This window comes from Balaenoptera borealis (genome assembly GCF_965194805.1).
Source record: "Balaenoptera borealis genome assembly, chromosome: 3".
Lineage (NCBI taxonomy): Eukaryota > Metazoa > Chordata > Mammalia > Artiodactyla > Balaenopteridae > Balaenoptera > Balaenoptera borealis.
Window position 1 is genome coordinate 67,008,886 of NC_138866.1, and position 21,884 is coordinate 67,030,769.

The following is a 21,884-nucleotide window of genomic DNA, read 5'->3' on the forward strand; positions in this document are numbered from 1 at the left end:
GTCTTTGGAATGCTCTTTAGGATCAGATTCATGCACGTACAACTCAGAGGTGAGCCCAGGAATTCATAAACAACTTTACGGGGTTGCTTTCCTGAGCTCCTTCCTTCTGCAATCTCCCTGGTACTTTCCAGTTTCCTTGGCCTTCCCTTTTTAGTGCTCCAGCCAGAAAGCTTTGGCTTTAGGTACCCTGCTCCACTGTGTATTTCCTGCAACTATGACGAAGCAGTTAGAGGACAAAAAGAAAAAGAGGAACGGGGCTTGCTGTAGGCTCTTGGGGCAATGGCTCCTAAGATACAAGAGAAAGGTTCCCCTCCCTCAGAGTTTTAGGGGCCTGTGGGTTCCTGCTGGTGCTTTTAATATCCGCAGCACAGAGCATAGCCTCTTCAAGCTGACTTCTGGGTCCTTTGGACATGTTCCATCATGTTTTAAGTACCTTTCTTGCTTTCTGACACAAGAAAATGTTTCAGGCTCATTTTGTACTTTCTCTCCCTGGAATCAACCATACTCCAATGAGTCCTAGTGGAAAGTGGAATATATAAGGCTAAAATTTTTACTACTGGGGAACTGTTGCTCCTAGCCCTTCTCAGTTGGTAGAGTTAGGGAATACATATATATGTGTACACACACACACGCATATCTATATATATTTCTCTATTTGGCAAGTATTTAACAAAAACACCAAGTCTACATCAGCACCTCCAATTCCAATCCAATATTACAAGGGTTCATTCTAGTTTTCTTCGTTTCCATAGTTATAACTTCCATTTCTGACAGTGGGAAACCTGGCTCCCTTTTTATTACCCAATATATTTACTTACTTATCCAGTCCTCTGTATGTAACAAATATCTTATCTCTGCCACTGTCCCCTTGCCTGCATGGACGTCGTCTCCTTCACTTGGGCTCTGATTCTCTACAATGGACTCACCCACATGCCTGGCTATAATTCTCACCCCACCTGAGCCAATGTTTGGTTTGTCCTATGCAGGGTCACCCTCCTTAATCTGATAGGACTCCTATACCCTGTGCGGAACTGCTCCCACATGTGGACACTCCACTCACTTCACTTGGACTTTGACACTTCAGGCTGGATTACCAACCCTCCCTCTACCAGATATGTGGATGCCCTTCTCATCCTGTTCAGGTTCTGACATCTTGTTCTGGGCTGAAGTGGTACTACACTGCTACTTTGCATGAATGCCTACCTTGCTCTGCTCTACTTAATGTCTTTAATAATAAATGGTTTGAGAAAGTAAGGGAAAGGAAAAAGAAAGGTTCTGATTGCTTTTTTTAATCAACACACTGAATTGCTTCAACTTTGCTCAAAACTTATTGTAAATAACAAGGAATAGCTCAGAAGTGATGGACTTAGATGTATTTTTCATATTTTTAATTGTAAAGTACACATATCTTCAAAATGTTATGTTCTCTCCACAAATCTAACGTTTTAAAAGTGTGAGAAATACTATGGTTTCTCAGAAGTTTTTATGAATACAACCCTTTAATTACAAACAAGTCAAAAAAAATTTTAAACTTACTTTCCAACGTGATATAAAATCTAAAAGTCATACCAAAACTGTAACTCAAAAACCACTATTATTTATTTGAAGAGCTTATATGTAAAATATAAGCTAAATAGCTTATATGCTTTTTATTCATTTTTCAAAAGAGCTGAGATTTGAATTGAAAACTCTTCTGAAATTATCAAGCCTGTAAAGTTTAGAGAATTTTAGTGGCTAAAACCCTAAGAAGATCTTATAATCATTATGATTGAAAACAATGATTAGATTATATTTTCTAAGTACAAATAGTTATATCTTGTTTTAAGAAAATCTAACAAACACATATTTAGATAAATATAAATATAAAGGGATTGTCTACAGAGTTTCTCTAAAAGTGAATTCCCAGGGGCTTCGGACGTGAATCCAGGGTGCAGACGCCTGTCAAGCTCAGGTGGAGTCCCTGGCGCACTGGGCGGCGCAGGTGGTGCAGATGGCCCGGCTCTGACCCCGAGGACACCAGGTCACCCTGTGCACCTCAGGCCACCGCCCTGCCCCTCCGGCAGCTCCGGGTCCCCATGGCTGCACACCAACCAGAAGGTTCCAGGGATTTGGATGTTCCTGTCTTTGGGGGACCATTACTTCGCCTGCCACATGCCATGTGGCTGACAGGGTCTTGGTGCTCTGGTGGGGTGTCAGGCCTGTGCCTCTGAGGTGGGAGAGCCAACTTCAGGACACTGGTCCAACAGAGACCTCTCAGCTCCATGTAATATCAAACAGCGAAAGCTCTCCCAGAGATCTCCATCTCAATGCAAAGACCCAGCTCCACTCAACGACCAGCAAGCTACAGTGCTGGACACCCTATGTCAAACAACTAGCAAGATAGAAAAACAACCCCACCCAATAGCAGAGAGGCTGCCTAAAATCATAATAAGGCCACAGACACCCCAAAACACACCACCAGACATGGACCTGCCCACCAGAAAGACAAGATCCAGCCTCATCCACCAGAACACAGGCACCAGTCCTCTCCACCAGGAAGCCTACACAACCCACTGAACCAACCTTAGCCACTAGGGGCAGACACCAAAAACAACAGGAACTATGAACCTGCAGCCTGTGAAAAGGAGACCCCAAACACAGTAAGTTAAGCAAAATGAGAAGACAGAGAAACACACAGCAGATGAAGAAGCAAGGTAAAAACCCACCACACCAAACAAATGAAGGGGAAATAGGCAGTCTACATGAAAAAGAATTCAGAATAAGGACAGTAAAGATGATCCAAAATCTTGGAAATAGAATGGAGAAATTACAAGAAACGTTTAACAAGGACCTGGAAAAACTAAAGAGCAAACAAACAATGATGAACAACACAACAAATAAAATTAAACATTCTCTAGAAGGAATCAATAGCAGAATAACCGAGGCAGAAGAACGGATAAGTGACCTGGAACATAAAATAGTGGAAATAACTACTGCAAAGCAGAATAAAGAAAAAAGAATGAAAAGAATTGAGGACAGTCTCAGAGACCTCTGGGACAACATTAAACACACCAATATTCGAATTATAGGGGTCCCAGAAGAAGAAGAGAAAAAGAAAGGGACTGAGACAATATTTGAAGAGATTATAGTTGAAAACTTCTCTAATATGGGAAAGTAAATAGTCAATCAAGTCCAGGAAGCACAGAGAGTCCGATACAGGAAAAATCCAAGGAGAAACACGCTAAGACACATATTAGTCAAACTATTAAAAATTAAGTACAAAGAAAAAATATTAAAAGCAGCAAGGGAAAAACAACAAATAACATACAAGGGAATCCCCATAAGGTTAACAGCTGAACTTTCAGCAGAAACTCTGCAAGCCAGAAGGGAGTGGCAGGACATATTTAAAGTGAAGAACGGGAAAAACCTACAACCAAGATTACTCTACCCAGCAAGGATCTCATTCAGATTCGACAGAGAAATTAAAACCTTTACAGACAAGCAAAAGCTAAGAGAATTCACCACCACCAAACCAGCTGTACAACAAATGCTAAAGGAACTTCTCTAGGCAGGAAACACAAGAGAAGGAAAAGACCTACAATAACAAACTGAAAACTATTAAGAAAATGGTAATAGGCACATAAATATCAATAACTACCTTAAATGTAAATAGATTAAATGCTCCCACCAAAAGATACAGACTGGCTGAATGGATACAAAAACACGACCCGTATATATGCTGTCTACAAGAGACCCACTTCAGACCTAGGGACACATACAGACTGAAAGGGAGGGGATGGAAAAAGATATTCCATGCAAATGGAAATCAAAAGAAAGCTGGAGTAGCAATTCTCATATCAGACAAAATAGACTTTAAAATAAAGACTATTACAAGAGACAAAGAAGGACACTACATAATGATCAAGGGATCAATCCAAGGAGAAGATATAAGAATTGGAAATATTTATGCACCCAACATAGGAGCACCTCAATACCTAAGGCAAATGCTAATAGCCATAAAAGGGGAAATCGACAGTAACACAATCATAGTAGGGGACTTTAACACCCCACTTTCTCTAATGGACAGATTATCCAAAATGAAAATAAATAAGGAAACACAAGTTTTAAATGATACATTAAACAAAATGGACTTCGTTGATATTCATAGGACATTCCATCCAAAAACAACAGGATACACTTTCTTCTCAAGTGCTCATGGAACATTCTCCAGGATAGATCATATCATGGGTCACAAATCAAGGCTTGGTAAATTTAAGAAAATTGAAATTGTATCAAGTATATTTTCCGACCACAACGCTATGAGACTAGGTATCAATTACAGGAAAAAAACTGTAAAAAATACAAACACATCAGGCTAAACAATACACTAGTAAATAACCAAGAGATCACTGAAGAAATCAAAGAGGAAATCAAAAAATACCTAGAAACAAATGACAATGAAAACACGATGACCCAAAATCTATGGGATGCAGCAAAAGCAGTTCTAAGAGGGACGTTTATAGCAATATAATCCTACCTCAAGAAACAGGAAACATCTCAAATAAACAACCTAACCTTACACCTAAAGCAATTAGAGAAAGAAGAACAAAAAAACCCCACAGTTAGCAGAAGGAAACAAATCATAAAGATCAGATCAGAAATAAATGAAAAAGAAATGAAGGAAACGATAGCAAAGATCAATAAAACTAAAAGTTGACAAACCATTAGCCAGACTCATTAAGAAAAAAAGGGAGACGACTCAAATCAATACAATTAGAAATGAAAAAGGAGAGGTAACAACTGACATTGCAGAAAAACAGAGGATCACAAGAGATTACTACAAGCAACTCTATGCCAATAAAATGAACAACGTGGAAAAATGGACAAATTCTTAGAAAAGCACAACCTTCCGAGACTGAACCAGGAAGAAATAGAAAATATAAACTGACCAATCACAAGTACTGAAATTGAAACTGTGATTAAAAATCTTCCAAAAAACAAAAGCCCATGACCAGATGGATTCACAGGTGAATTCTATCAAACATTTAGAGAAGAGCTAACACCTATCCTTCTCAAACTCTTCCAAAATATAGCAGAGGGAGGAACACTCCCAAACTCATTCTACAAGGCCACCATAACGCTGATACCAAAACCAGACAAAGATGTCACAAAGAAAGAAAACTACAGGCCAATTATCACTGATGAACATAGATGCAAAAATACCCAACAAAATACTAGCAAACAGAATCCAACAACACATTAAAAGGATCATACACCATGATCAAGTGGGGTTTATCCCAGGAATGCAAGGATTCTTCACTATACGCAAATCAATCAATGTGACACACCATAATAACAAATTGAAGAATAAAAACCATATGATCATCTCAATAGATGCAGAAAAAGCTTTCAACAAAATTCAACACCCATTTATGATAAAAACTCTCCATATAGTAGGCATAGAGGGAACTTCCCTCAACCTAATAAAGGCCATATATGACAAACGCACAGCCAACATCATTCGCAATGATGAAAAACTGAAACCATTTCCTCTAATATCAGGAACAAGACAAGGTTGTCCACTCTCACCACTATTATTCAACATAGTTTTAGAAGTTTTAGCCATGGCAATCAGAGAAAAAAAAGATATAAAAGGAATCCAAATCGGAAAAGAAGAAGTAAAGCTGTCACTGTTTACAGATGACATGATACTATACATACAGCATCCTAAAGATGTTACCAGAAAACTACTAGAGCTAACCAATGAATTTGGTAAAGTAACGGGGTACAAAATTAATGCACAGAAATCTCTTGCATTCCTACACACTAATGATGAAAAACCTGAAAGACAAATTAAGGAAACACTCTCACTTACCATTGCAACAAAAAGAATAAAACACCTAGGAATAAACCTACCTAAGGAGACAAAAGACCTGTATGCAGAAAACTATGAGACACTGATGAAAGAAATTAAAGATGATACAAACAGATAGAAAGATATACCATGTTCTTGGAAGAATCAACATTGTGAAAATGACTGTACTACCCAAAGCAATCTACAGATTCAATGCAATCCCTATCAAACTACCAATGGCATTTTTCACAGATCTACAACAAAAAGTTGCACAATTTGTTTGGAACACAAAAGACCCCGAATAGCCAAAGCAATCTTGGAAAGAAAAACAGAGCTGGAGGAATCAGGCTCCCAGACTTCAGACTATAGTACAAAGCTACAGTAATCAAGACAATATGGTACTGGCACAAAAACAGAAATATAGATCAATGGAACTGGATAGAAAGCACAGAGATAAACCCACGCACATATGGTCACCTTATTTTTGATAAAGGAGGCAAGAATATACAATGGAGAAAAGACAGCATCTTCAATAAGTGGTGCTGGGAAACCTGGACAGCTACATGTAAAAAAATGAAATTAGAACACTCCCTAATACCATACACAAAAATAAACTTAAAATGGATTAAAAACCTAAATGTAAGACCAGATACTACAAAACTCTTAAAGGAAAAAGCATAGGCAGAACACTCTATGACATAAATCACAGCAAGATCCTTTTTGACCCACCTCCTAGAGAAATGGAAATAAAAACAAAAACAAACAAATGGGACCTAATGAAACTTAAAAGCTTTTGCACAGCAAAGGAAACCATAAACAAGACGAAAAGACAACTCTTAGAATGGGAGAAAATATTTGCAATTGAAGCAACTAACAAAGGATTAATCTCCAAAATTTACAAGCAGCTCATGCAGCTCAATATCAAAAACACAAACAACCCAATCCAAAAATGGGCAGAAGAGCTAAACAGACATTTCTCCAAAGAAGATATACAGATTGCCAACAAACACATGAAAGGCTGCTCTACATTACTAATCATTAGAGAAATGCAAGTCAAAACTACAATGAGGTATCACCTCACACCAGTCAGAATGGCCATTATCAAAAAATCTACAAACAATAAATGCTGGAGAGCGTGTGGAGAAAAGGGAACCCTCCTGCACTGTTGGTGGGAATGTAAATTGATACAGCCACTATGGAGAACAGTATGGAGGTTCCTTAGAAAACTAAAAACAGAACTACTATACGACCCAGCAATCCCACTACTGGGCATATATCCTGAGAAAACCATAATTCAAAAAGAGTCATGGACAAGCCTCTTATATATCCTCATCCACCAGAGGGCAGAGAGCAGAAGCAAGAAGAACTACAATCCTGCAGCCTGTGGAACAAAAACCACATTCACAGAAAGATAGACAAGATGAAAAGGCAGAGGGCTATGTACCAGATGAAGGAACAAGATAGAACCCCAGAAAAACAACTAAATGAAATGGAGATAGGCAATCTTCCAGAAAAAGAATTCAGAATAATGAGAGTGAAGATGATCCAGGACCTCGGAAAAAGAATGGAGGCAAAGATTGAGAAGATGCAAGAAATCTTCCAAGAAACAAAAGTCCAGGACCAGATGGCTTCACAGGTGAATTCTATCAAACATTTAGAGAAGAGCTAACACCTATCCTTCTCAAACTCTTCCAAAAAATTGCAGACGAAGGAACACTCCCAAACTCATTCTGTGAAGTCACCATCACCCTTATACCAAAACCAGACAAACATACTACAAAAACAGAAAATTACAGACCAATATCATTGACGAATATAGATGTAAAAATCCTCTACAAAATACTAGCAAACAGAATCCAACAACACATTAAAAGGATCATACACCATGATCAAGTGGGATTTATCCCAGGGATGCAAGGATTCTTCAATATACGCAAATCAATCAATGTGACATACCATATCAACAAATTGAAGGAGAAAACCCATATGATTATCTCAATAGATGCAGAAAAAGCTTTTGACAAAATTCAACACCCATTTATGATAAAAACTCTCCAGAAAGTGGGCATAGAGGGAAACTACCTCAACATAATAAAGGCCATATACGAAAAAAAAAAAAAAAAGCCATGCACCACAATGTTCATTGCAGCTCTATTTACAATAGCCAGGACATGGAAGCAACCTAAGTGTCCATCAACAGATGAATGGATAAAGAAGATGTGGCACATATACACAATGGAATATTAGCCATAAAAAGAAACGAAATTGAGTTATCTGTAGTGAGGTGGAGGAACCTAGAGACTGCCATACAGAGTGAAGTAAGTTAGAAAGAGAAAAATAAATACTGTATGCTAACACCTATATATGGAATCTAAAAAAAAAAAAAAAAAAAAAGGTTCTGAAGAACCTAGAGGCAGGACAGGAATAAAGACACAGATGTAGAGAATGGAGTTGAGGACACGGGGAGGGGGAAGGGTAAGCTGGGACAAAGTGAGAGAGTGGCATGGACTTATGTATACTAACCAATGTAAAGTAGATAGCTATTGGGAAGCAGCCTCATAGCACAGGGAGATCAGCTCGGTGCTTTGTGACCACCTAGAGGGGTGGGATAGGGAGGGTGGGAAGGAGACGCAAGGGGGAGGAGATATGGGGATATATGTATATGTATAGCTGATTCACTTTGTTATAAAGCAGCAACTAACACACCATTGTAAAGCAATTATACTCCAATAAAGGTGTTTAAAAAAAGCGAGTTCCCTAAATATTTAAAACAAAATTCAGTTTTAGATACATTTTTTTAGGAAACTCTTTAGGGTAAAACCAAAGTAATTAGAAACTGCATCACTTAGAGACGCTTGCTTTGAATATTTTACCTTCAAATCTTCCTGGAGCCAGCAGAAATTGAGCTTCAAATGTATCACTTTAAACAAATGAATATAAAAAGTGCTTAAATACCTCTCCCCCCACAAAAAAAACACTTACATACCATCAAAGAAAAGTTCAATAAAATAAAATGTAAATCATTTTTCAACCTTAGTAACTGCTATGCTACAAACTTCTCAACAGGAAATAGCTCATTTAATTATCTCATTAATAGCAAAGATTGTGAGAAAAACAATGATTCTATTCAGATTTTACTCAAATTGAAAATGCTGGATTCATCAGAAGTAAAACTTACATTAACCTCAAATTCATGGTACATACCATCAGGGTCTGATATTATATCTAGAAGAGATTTATCCAGAGTAGTTTTGCTCATTATTTTTTCTTCATATTCAAAATATACATCCAATTTTCTTGCCTGTTTCAAAATAAGTGTCAGATTAGAATACATCAAGTAATAAAAGCATACTAAAGGACTCTCAGCTTACAAGTTTCTATTTTCTATGACCAATTTGAAAAACAAATGTTCATTTCCTAGTAGAATTTAAAGTTTCTTACTTTTGATCATATAGTTAATGTAAAAAAAATGATAGATTGACTATTATATTTATCATATTTTACTTATAAATTCAGAATTAACTCTGCATGTCATATATTAGCAAAGAAAAAATCACACAAATCTCAATTATTGTATTAATTAGTAACTAGCATACAAATAACACTGTATTCCATGCAAATTAATGTCAAGTGGTCGTGTTACATTTACTTTTTTAGTGAGTAAATTCAGATATTTTCATCCTAACCGGAAAGTTACCCTAATTATTTTCAATGGTTTTTAAATAAACTATTTTCCTACTTAATACTTTGAAGTTTAGATAATGGAAAAGTAGTCAAACTTAGCTTTTCCGTATGGCAGCTTTTCTAATTTAAAATTCGTTGATTAAAATTATCCAAATGAAATTAACATGTTAGGATAATCCAAGGTAAATAAAAATTATCGAGTATCTATTAAATTATGCTTCAAATAAGACAAAAGAGAGAAAAGAACATGCTTTACTACTGAAGGTATTACCAATCTAAGTAGAAACCATTCATGAAATAAATGAGAATACTTATGAGATACCAACAAAGAACCAACATATAAATATAGAATATAAATAAATATATCAAGCTCAGATGATAGAATGAAATAAATAATTAACCAATTGTGGAGAAGGAAGCGATGAGTTTTGAATTGTTTTGAAAGTGATTTGGGGACATGGACAGACAGAGTTCATTTCAGTTAAAGGGATCATACCAAGGCATAATCAGAGTGGATAGATCTGAGTGGCAGACTCAGGAGTGATTTCATATATGAGGCAACAGGCAATCAACCAGAGTCCCTCAACCCCACTCCCCTGCAGCGGCACACAAGGCCAGAGCTTTAAACAGATGAAATATTCCGTTTGAAAATCCAAACAACATGAAAAGGTAAATACATTGAGACCTGTCTTCACTCCTGTCCTTTTCCACCCAATTTCCACCTGCTTCTTTGGATATTCTTTATTTCTCCTATAGTTTTTCACTTTCTCTATGCAAATAGTATCTATACCCTAAGATCCCTCTGCTTTCTGCCACAAAAGGTAATATACTATACTCTTCTGTCCCTTGTTTTCACTCAATATAACCAGTACATGGAGAATTTCCTTATTAGTGAAGCCTAGATAAGAGTTAATAAACTCTGTCAGAGTTTTCCTTTTTATAAATGGCTCTTCATATTCTTCAGATTCCCTGATACAGGAACCATTTTAACTACTGTATAAAGCTACTTTGAATAACAAAGTAGATGAGAGGTAAAGTCCTAGGAATGGAAAAATGTAATATCTAAAATGAGCAAAAGAAATAGAAAGGAGATCCTAGGAAAGAGAACATGGTGGTGACAGTGTGAATGGAAAGGAAGAGACAGATACTTAATAATTAACATGAGAATGTATATGGAAAGGAAGCTAGTGAAAAAAGTCAAAGATAACTCCTGGGGAACTAGGATAATAGTAGTAGGAACTATGTTAACATAAATATTAGATTGGGAAAGGCTAATTATCTGTAGAGTAAAGCTAGGAATGGAAGGGGGAAGGTGATAAAATAAGGTGTTAGGCTGACTTTTGGGCCCTCACAATCTGCTCCAGCCAACTTTTCTGTTTTATCACTATTCACTAGGTTCATTTCCCTCTAGTCACATCAATTAACTCACTGACTTTCATTAAACGTAGTGTATGCTTTTAATCCTCAAGGCTTAGGCTTGGATTATACTCTTAGCTTTTTCAGAATGTATTTCTCCTCCATCACCTGCCCAGTGAATTCTACTCATTTTTCAAGGTCCAGCCTCTTTGCAGCCTCTCTGTAACTCTTCAGTCTCTGTTCTTTCCCTTTCCTGCCCCTCCCCCAATCTTCTTCACTGGGAGAATTTATTAATCCCTTAAGTGTGTACCGACAGCACTTTGTACACTTCTCCATAATAATGATCACAGCACATTACTGTCTTTGGTTTACCTGTTACCCTTCTAAAACTGTAAACTCCTTAAAGTGTGTCTAATTAATTGTTTAAGCCTAGGAGTCTAACACAGCACCTGGCTCATAACAAGTACTTGATAAAATATTTGTTGAATGTCTAAGCTAAGAGCAGGACATACAGACCAAGTAGTCCTCTTTAAAAGTTATGAGAGTAGATAAATGAACTTCTAGAAGTGAAAAATGTAAAGAATCAAGTCTCTAGTGATTTAATATATAAAATTAAGTAGGCTAAATGCCATAATGGAATCTAATGTCTGTACCTACATAAATCAATGAAGAAACACGGTTCACTGATTTATGGAGGTACAGACATTAGATTCATTTTGCTCTTCTTGATGTATTAACTTACCCACAGTTTAACTTCTAATTAACAATGGAAACAGAATTCAAAAAACAAGTTAATTCGACTGCTAATGGGTGGAGTTTCTTTTGAAGGTGATGATAATGTTCTAAAATTGCATTGTGATTATGGTTGCATAACTCTGTGAATATACTAAAAACCACTAAATTGTACACTTTAAATAGGTGAATTGTATGGTATGTGAATTATATCTCAATAAAGGAGTTAAAGAAAAATAACATAGCATTTCAATATACTGCTTGTAAGGGAGCCTCATGTGGGAGAGAAAGGAGTGGAGATTTTCTAACCTGCATGAAAGAACTAGTATCTGTTCAGTATCTATTATGTGCAAGGCACTTTACTTACAGCTATGGCTTTCAAATGTTTTTAAACAGAGAACCTCAGGACCCTCTTTCTCAAACCAAATCTTCTGCAGAACCCTAAACATAAAGATACAAGTGACCCATTAAATGTCTCTATTGAGCTCTAGGGTACCAGAGAACAGTGTTTAAAAACTACAAACTTAGATTATCTCATTTAATTCTCCAGATAACACTATGAGCTAGGAATTATTAGTCCCGTTTTAAAGATAAAGAAACAGACACAAAGAAACATAAATTTATTCAAGGTTACCAGAGTAGAAGTAGTAGAGAGTTGAGATTCAAATCCAGGTCAGACTCCAATGTACACCACAGATAAAGAGTAGGGAAAATTACATTTTCCTCAAGAACAATTTATTGCTTCCTTTGTATATGCTTTATGAAAGAAAGTATATGTGTCAATTAGTATATATTTGGGGTTTTTTGGTAATACACACAATTTACATATATGTGGTAAAAGGTTACTTTGTCCAGAGACATAATATCTATAGGTCGGTCCTTTTTCACTTCTTTGAAATAAGGGAAAATACTAAGAGAAACAACTTCTGTCCCAAAGATTGATTATTCTTCTACAATATGGATTCAAAGGACGACAAAAATTGGATAACAAGAGTTACATAGAAAATAGACAAATTAAAAATATAAAACAAAATAACAAGGTCAAGATAATAAACAGATTTTTGGTAGCTTCAATAAATATCAAGAATAAATGACCAAGAAGGGACTATTACAGAAAAATAAGACTATATATAGAATACAAATTATATCTAGTGAATATAAACTCTGAGAGCCATGAATTTCCTAAAAATCCCTTTAGAAGAGATAAGAGAAGAATCTGATTAAAAAAAAAAAATTCTAGTGTTTTTCTCCCAATTTCAGAGTTATCAGTGGACAATCAGGCTGATGTTTTTCATTTCTCAGTGCACTGTGTCAACATTCACATCAAATTAACCACATATATATGCATTTTATATATATTATCCAACTAAATGTACTGAATTGTCATTTACCTGTAACTGTGTTTATAATTTTGTTAATTTGAAATAAAGTGTAAAGTGTTATGTATATGTCTGTGTGTATGGCATTTTTTGACTGGTGACAGCCAATAGTCTACTGGGTTTAAAAAGAACAAAAGAAGGGACACTTCTAAAAACCCTCAAGTCATTCGGGATGTATAAGTAGTATGCATTTCTTGCCTTTTGAGAACCCATTACCTAGGAAGATATATGGATGACCCATACAGGACATAAAAGGAATTCCTTTTTCCTTCCTACGACTGTGGGGGATTTTTTTTCCTTCTCTTTTACCATTCCTCTGTTTATCCTAGCTACAGACACCACCATTCTGGGACTCCCTATTCACTGCTAGCTACAACCTCAGTCATAGACTGAGGTGATGACAAAGACTAGAGTGCTATTTCTTGGTCTTCCTTCTTCTCCAAGCCCCAATTCTATTCCCTAGTCAGCAGTAAAAGTAAAGACAAGAAGGGATTAGACAGTTATTACTCCCTTTCACTACTAAGAATCCCAATATTCTTCTACCAGTACTTCTTACAGGAGAGAGAGGGGATGATAAACCCTTCTTTGCTGCAACACAACATTTGAAACATTCCAGATTATGAATTAAATAGGGTTTGTAGGACAGGGACCTATCTGCCATGTTAACGTCTATAGGAAAGTATATCCTTAAGCTAAAATGAACTTAGAACTATACTTTTAGGATATAACCTAATCTTAAGTTGAAGATCCTTTATACTCTAGCCTTTTCTTGTTTTTCCTTTCTTTTTTAAATGTGCAGTTTCTATCATCATTCAAGGCTGTTTTGGATAATTCTTCCTCCAGGTGAATGGCCTCTGTATGCTGTATTATAATAGTCTGTGGTCTGTATATGTCACTAGAGTATAAAGTCTAGATTATACTAGCTATTTGTTCATTATTTTACGCCTGTGCCCCTCAAGATGACTGGAATTCTCTAAAACTCAATTGCCTTTCATAATATAACACAATAGCATGTTAATATATTTTTAGTTATTTAGGTGTATTTTCTGCTGCATTTCATGTCAGTGGGTTTATATGGGTTTGCTAACGTGAAAAATTATGTTGCACTAAAACTGGATGTTCCATGAAAATATTTAAGGTGTTCTATAGCACAGCTGGCTGAGAATATTTATTCTGGAGCATGTACTCATATGCCACAGTGACTTAGAAATCTTGAATAAAATTCATCATTATACTTCTACCTCACTTCTGTGCAGAGATGGGACAGTATACTGTCAAGGTGAGGAACCTGATTAGGATCTTCAATTTCTACAACAGGCTATCAACCTTACTAGTTAGTTATCTCATTTCCAAATATATGCATTTTTCTCTCTACCAAGAACACTGAGTTTCTAGCATTCCAGGCCCAAATCAGAAGGCGTAACCTCAACTTCTCTGCTATCTAAATCCAGCCAATTTAAAAAAGTGATATTATTATATTATTTGAAGAATGCAAAATATTCCCACTTTAGATACTAAAAATTCTATTCTTAGTGTAAGGAAAAAAACACTAAAGTGCTATAAACTTAGACTTTATTACATTGGTCACTCATAAAACTGCCCTCAATGAATTATATTTTAATATTATGCCCTTAACATTCATTAAGTTGCCGTGTAAAATCCATGACAGTAACTGATATTAAAATATTGCATTGTTACATCACTAAATTTACTCTAGATAATGCCCAATATGAACAATGTCTTTTGTAACACAATACTAAGGAACACTTTGCTTAGAATAAAAAACAAATTCTTTCTGAGAAATTTTTCAAGAATTTAATCGTATCTCTTTACTGTGGTTGCCAGAAAATTCAAAGCCAAATTTGAGAATTACAATTATAACTATATAGAAACTATTGTGAGTTTCTATTTCATGATTTCTGCTGACTTAAATCTGTTTTAGAATAAGAAAACAAGTTTATTTAATCTATAAATTTATCATATATATTGACTCCTAAAAATATTTAAATTCTAACAAAAATGATCTATGTAATAAGAAATTTTAAATGTATATGAAATGATCTTTATAGATGACAAATATTAAAATACTAATATTAGCAACCTTATTATAATGAAATACAAAAAATTGCTTTATCTATAATATTTCTGGAGAAAACAGAGGTTTATATGGCACCTGTAAACTATTATGTCTTATTTTATCATAACTCTCATTTAGTTTTATCTCACAAATGTGTTGAACTCTCAAAAGATATACCCAGGAAAAGAACGGCAAATTAAATCCAAGTAAACAGAAGAAAAGAAATGATAAAAATCAGAGCAGAAATCAATGAAATTAAAAACAAGAAATCACTAGAGAAAAATCACTGGAACCAAAAGCTGGTTCTTGATCAACAATGATCAAACAAATTGGTAAAACTTCTAGCCAGGTTAACTAAGAATAAAGAAGAGAAGACATAAATAGTATCAGAAATGAAAGAGGGGCCATCATTACTGATCCCATGACATTAAAAGGATAATAAAAATATTTTAAACAACTCTGTGCCCATAAATTTGATAACCTAGATGAAATGAACCAATTCCTTGAAAGACACAATCTATCAAAACTCACTTATGAAATGAACAGGCCTATATTATTAAAGAAATTGATCAATAATGAATAGCTTTCCAAAATAGAAAGTGTCAGGTCTAGGTGAGTTACTAGTGAATTCTACCAAATATTTAAGAAAGAAATCATTCCAAATCTCTAAAATCTCTTCCAGAAAATAGAATGCAAAAGAACTAGATGTTTTCTTGCTAAGATCAGGAACAAGGTAAAGATGTTCCCTCTCACACCCCTACTCAACCTTGTACTAGAAGTCCTAGCTAATGCAATAAACAAGAAAAGGAAATAAAAAGCATACAGATTGGGAAGGAAGAATAAAGCTGTCTTTGTTTGCAGATGACACTACTGTCTATGTAGAAAATCCCAAAGAAACACCAAAAAATCTCCTGGAACTAATAAGTGATTATAGCAAGATTGTAGGACACAAGGTTAATATACAAAAGTCAACCGATTTCCAATATACTAGCAATGGACAATTGAACTTTGAAATTAAAGGAAATACCATTTTCATTAGGACTCAAAAAATAAATGAAGAGATATTTCTTATTTATGAATAGGTAGACTCATTATTGTCAAGATGTCAGTTCTTCCCACTTGATCTATAGATTCAACACAATTCCAGTCAAAATCTCAGCAGGTTATTTGGTGGATATTGACAAACTCATTCTAAGGTTTATATGGAGACAGGAAAGACCCAGAATAAATAGTCAACACATTATTGAAGGAGGGAAAAAAAAAGGATGGAGGACTGACAACACCTGATTTTAATGCTTAACTTAAAAGCTGCAATAATTAAGACAGTGTGGTGTTTGTGAAAAAAACCCAGACAAATATATCAGTGATAGTACAGAAACAGACTCACGCAAATACAGTTGACTAATCTTTGACAGAAGCGCAAATGCAATTCAATGGAGGAGGAAAGTCTTTTCAACAAATGGTGAAGGAACAACCAGACACTCACATGCAAAAAAAAAATGATATACCCAACACTTTTCACAAAAATTGACTCAAAATGGATCACAGACCTAAATGTAAATGCAAAACTAAAACTCCTAAAAGATACCAGGAGAAAATTTAGATGACCTGGGTATAGTGATGACTTTTTAGATAGAACACCAAAGGTATGATCCATGAAAGAAATAATTAAAAAGATGGTCTTGATTAAAATTAGAGGCCTCTGTTCTGTGAAAGATACTACCAAGAGAATGAGAAGACAAGCCATAGACTGGGATAAGATAATTTGCAAAGACACATCCATGAAGGGATTCTAATCGCCCCCGCCCCGACCCCAAATACAAAGTACTCTTAAAATTCAGCAATAAGAAAACAAAATACAATTTAAAGATGGGCCAAAGACCTGAACAGACGTTTCACGAAAGAAGATAGGCAGACGGCAAGTAAGTGTATGAAGAGATGCTTCACATCGTATGACATCAGAAAATTGCAAATTGAAATAAGACACACTTGGGACTTCCCTGGCAGTCCAGTGGTTAAGACTCCACCCTTCCAATGCAGAGGGCGTGGGTTCGATCCCTGGTCGGGGAACTAAGATCCCGCATGCTGCTGCGGAGCGGCCAAAAATAAAATAAATAAATAAATAAAATTAAATAAATAATAAATGTATGTACATGTAATAACCTATAAGGGAAAAGAATCTGAAAAAGAGTGTGTATATAACTCAATCACTGTGCTGTACACATGTAACTAACACGACATTGTATATAAATCAACTATACTTCAATAAAAATAAAGTATGTACAAAAAATAGGACATCATATATAAAAAAAAGACACACTACATACCTATCAGAATGACTAAAATCCAACACTGGCAACACCAGATGCTGGTGAAGATATGAAGCAACAGGAACTCTCATTCACTGCTGATGGGAATGCAAAATGGTACAGCCACCTTGGAAGACAGTTTGGCAGTTGGCAGTTTTTTACAATTCTAAACATACTCTGGCCATATGATCCAGCAATCATGCTCTTAGATAGTTACTGGAAGGAGTTGAAAACTTATGTCCACCCCAAAACCACCACATGGATATTTATAGCAGCTTTATTCATAAATGCCAAGAGTTGGGAGCAACCAAGATGTCCTTCAATAACTGAATGAATAAATAAACTATGGTACATCCAGACAATAGAATATTAATTAGCAATAAAAAGAAATGAGCTATTAAGTCATGAAAAGACACAGAAGGGTCTTAAATGCATTTTACTAAATAAAAGAAACTACTCTGAAAAAGTTACATACTGTATGATTCCAACTATCTGATATTCTGGAAAACAATACTGTGGAGACAGTAAAAAATCAGTGGTTGTCAGGGATTGGGGGGAGGGATATATAGGTGGAGCACAGGGGATTTTAGAGCAGTTGAACAGTATGATATTGTAATGATGGATACATGTCATTATACATTTGTCAAAACCCACAGAATGTACAACACAAAGAGTGAACCCTAATGTAACTACAGACTTTAGTTGGTATTAATAATGTATTAATACTGGCTTATCAATTGTAACAAATGTACCACATTAATGCAAGAGATTAATAACAGGGGAAACTGGGGACGGGTGGGTAAGAAGATACATGGAAATCCTCTGTACTTTTCACTCATTTTCCTGCAAACATAAAACTGCTCTAAAAAAATAGTCTATTAATTAAAAAAAAACTAAAGCCAAAAAAGACATGCATCTAATGTAAAACAAAAGAAAGGGCTACATTTAATAAACTGTTTGCAATATCTTGGAAAGATTTGCGTAGCTTTGAATAATAACACCTTTCACTTTTACTTCTCCATAGATATTATATAAAATAACTCAAACCAAAGGAAAACAACACAGATATGATTTTGCATGTGCTTCAAAAAAAAGATAGCTTTAGGATTGTAGTCTTACACTGACAATGAATACACAAAGCATATAATACATACATATATTTGTATGTATTCATGTTCGCTATGACAGTCAATAAGTAACCCTAGCATGGAATTTTTCTTGAGGTATTTATTGGTATTTCAACATAACTGACCTTTAAAACAAATCCATTATTTAAAAAAGTATACTTGTTTTACGAAACAATTTAAAAGTTGACTAAATTTTCATTTCCTATTTAAGCATTCATGGACATAAAAGACTAGGCCAACTGAGTATTTTTAAAATGAATGAATGAACACATTGGTCAAATATTTTAATAAGACAACTGGGGCTCCCTACTTCTACTTTTTGCTTGTTTACATTACTTTTGGACCCATGGTTACTCTAAAGGGATTATAAAAGAGCAAAACCATTCTCATTACATTTTTGGTGATTATGTTTTAAGGAACTACAGCACGGTAGACAGAGTACGGGATTTAAAAGTCAAAAGCCAAAGTTCAAGTTCAGGCTCTGGCAGTTGGTCTCAAGTCATGTACTCAGTACCTCTGAGATTCGTTTTCCTCTGTAGAATGACAGAACATATCTATTATGTTAAATTATCTGATATACAAGTGCACAAAAGAAGTTTGTTCTCTTTAAAAGGAAAAAAATACATCACATGTTCATATTTTTCAGCCAACGATCATGATCTGAGGATGCTATGTTTGATAATAAAATATTTGTGAAGTGTAAAGCACTCTATAAGGCACTGTAGTAAAAACACATTCATTTACATAGTATCTTAAAATACATGTTTTTTAAAGGTGCTCTAGTACTCACATAACAATCAGGGTGTAAATATTTTCACTCGATTAAAATAAGAACCGTCTACAGAACTGTACATTGTAGGTGATCAATAAGTATAGAGAAAAGAAAGCAAAAATGGCAGTATCAGAAGGAGTCAGGTAAAAGAATGCAAAATTCTTTAAGGCATTTCTTTAAATGAAACATTTCGTGACTTTACTTGATAAACTGAACCGGACTGAAACTGAATAACAATGATAAATGGTATGGTAAAGAGATAACAAGACAAAATACAAAAAGTTCCAGGTTTGAGTTCCAACTCTGCCATTAACTAGGGAACATTTAACCTTTTCTGGAGATATGAGAAGTGTATCTTATTTCCTTCACTGATTAAATGAAGAATATTTCACAAAACATGTTCTGCAGAATGCTAGTTCTCAGAGTTGGTTATAAGAAATAATCCCTAGAGGTGTTCCAAAGTCAACGGAGTTTGAGAAATATTGGCTAAATAAGTTTTTAAAATGCATATATTGGGCTTCCCTGGTGGCACAGCGGTTAAGAATCCACCTGCCAATGCAGGGGACACGGGCTTGAGCCCTGGTCTGGGAAGATCCCACGTGCCGTGGAGCAACTAAGCCCGTGTGCCATAACTACTGAGCCTGTGCTCTAGAGCCCGTGAGCCACAACTACTGAAGTCCGCGCGTCTAGAGCCCATGCTGTGCAACAAGAGAAGCCACCACAATAAGAAGCCCGTGCTATGCAACGAAGAGTAGCCCCCACTCGCCGTAGCTAGAGAAAGCTCGCGTGCAGCAACGAAGACCCAATGCAGCCAAAAATAAATAAATAAATAAATTTTTAAAAATAAAATAAAATGTGTATATTATACTGCATTATGAATCTCCAAGAGGGGGATACAGTAAATTTTATTTTTAACCTTATTTCACCAAGGAAGAAACCTCACTAATTTGTGGAATCTACTAAAAACTCTGTCCCACCGTTCCTTCTCGCTTGAAAATCCTAGTTCCACAGGAGGTTCGTGAAGGACTTTGGAAAGTGGGTGCTACAGGACTGAGGAATTATAAGGGCTATGTTTGATTTTTTACTTTCTACTTTGATTTGTATATCCCTGGTGCTCATGAATTATTCTCTGTTCTGTTATTCTATGTGTTGTCATTGTAAGTGACCTCAAATTCTGTAGAACAAGTCAAGGTATAAATAAATAAATAAAATGTGAGAAATCTATTTAAAAAAGTAAGGAATGCATCTGTCCTCTCCTTTTATTTTAAACATTTGACTGTTCATCTCAATTCTGCTTCTACTCTCTGCATTTAACCTACTGCATATTCCTATAAGGGAAAAGTCTGTAAAAAACTCCCGGGTTTACCCACTCACAAATTACGTAGCATATTCTCTGTTTCTTAATATTCTATGTCACTTAAAACGCAATGCCAAAAATTCACATTACCAAAATTAGTCTTTGGCTTTCTCAATGACTTAATTAAAATCTGTTTTCTTATCTATAAAAGACCTGAAATAGATGAACACTAAGCTTTGTTTGAATTTTTCACTTTTATTGATGTATAATGACACACAATACACAGAATTTGTTCAGTTTTAACATATGTATATACCCATGAAACCATGAACACAATCCAGACACTGAACATATCATTCATCACCCAAGGAAATTTTCTCAATGTACTTCTTTCCTTTTGGCCCTCCAACACCCTTCTCTATGTCCTGCTTTCTGTCACTATAGATTAGCTTGCATTTTTATGAATTTTATGTAAGTGCAATTATAGATTATGTACTTTTTTTGTGTGTGTGGCTTCTTTCACTCAGTGTAATTACTCTGAGATTCATCCATTCATCTTTCACTCAGTGCAATTACTCTGAGATTCATCCAACAATACATACTGTATGTATTAATAGTATCTTCCTTTTAATTGTAGAATATCCCATTGTATAGATATACCATAATTTGTTCATTCAATTCACCTGTTGATAGACATTTGGGTTGTTTCCAGTTTTGGGCTATGACAAAGAGCTGCTATAAATATTCATATACAATGAACGTATATGATTTCATTTATCTTGAGTAAACACCTAGGAGTAGAATGGCTGGAGCATAAAATGGGTTTGTGTTTAACATTTTAAGGAACAGAGATACTGTTTTCCAAAGTGGGTGTACCATTTTAGATTCCTACCAGCAATATATGAGAGTTCTAGTTCTTCTGCATCCTTGCCAAAGGTTGGCATGATCAATATTTTAAATTTTAGACATTTTAATAGATGTATAGAGGTATCTCACTATGGTTTTAGTTGTATTTTTCTAATGATTGTTGACACTGAACTTATTTGCCAACCGTGTATCTTTTTAGTCAAATCTTTGTTCAAATCTTTTACCCTTTTAAAAATTGGGTTGTTCATTTTCCCTTTATTGAGTTTTGAGAAGTCTTTATTTCTACGAATTTAACGTTTATGAATCTATTAAACTGGGTCTTGCTAAATGACAATGCTTCATCTTCATGAAAGCAGATGGCAGAAAAGTGAGAGCAAAGAGCTAGGAAAAGGTAATTTCACACTTTGTTTGTTGAGGATGTGGAAGTAGCCTCCAGAAATTCATAGTGAGT

At 35.3% G+C, this 21,884-nt stretch overlaps 1 protein-coding gene across 6 annotated transcripts in view; it reads right to left on the minus strand.

The window, feature by feature from the left end:
* Positions 1 to 21,884, minus strand: part of SCFD1 (sec1 family domain containing 1) — a 138,724-nt gene that overhangs the window by 43,988 nt on the left and 72,852 nt on the right. For 5 of the 6 annotated variants that reach the window (XR_014242310.1, XR_014242311.1, XR_014242312.1 and 2 more), the window contains one exon: positions 9,038 to 9,134. Coding sequence is in view for 2 of the 6 variants with exons in the window: in XM_082384117.1 (XP_082240243.1) it covers positions 9,038 to 9,134 (97 nt within the window). In the remaining 4 variants the exon portion in view is untranslated. Of the gene's footprint in view, positions 1 to 9,037; positions 9,135 to 12,250; positions 12,362 to 21,884 lie in introns of those variants that run through there. The other variant, XM_082384118.1, reaches the window with a different exon arrangement.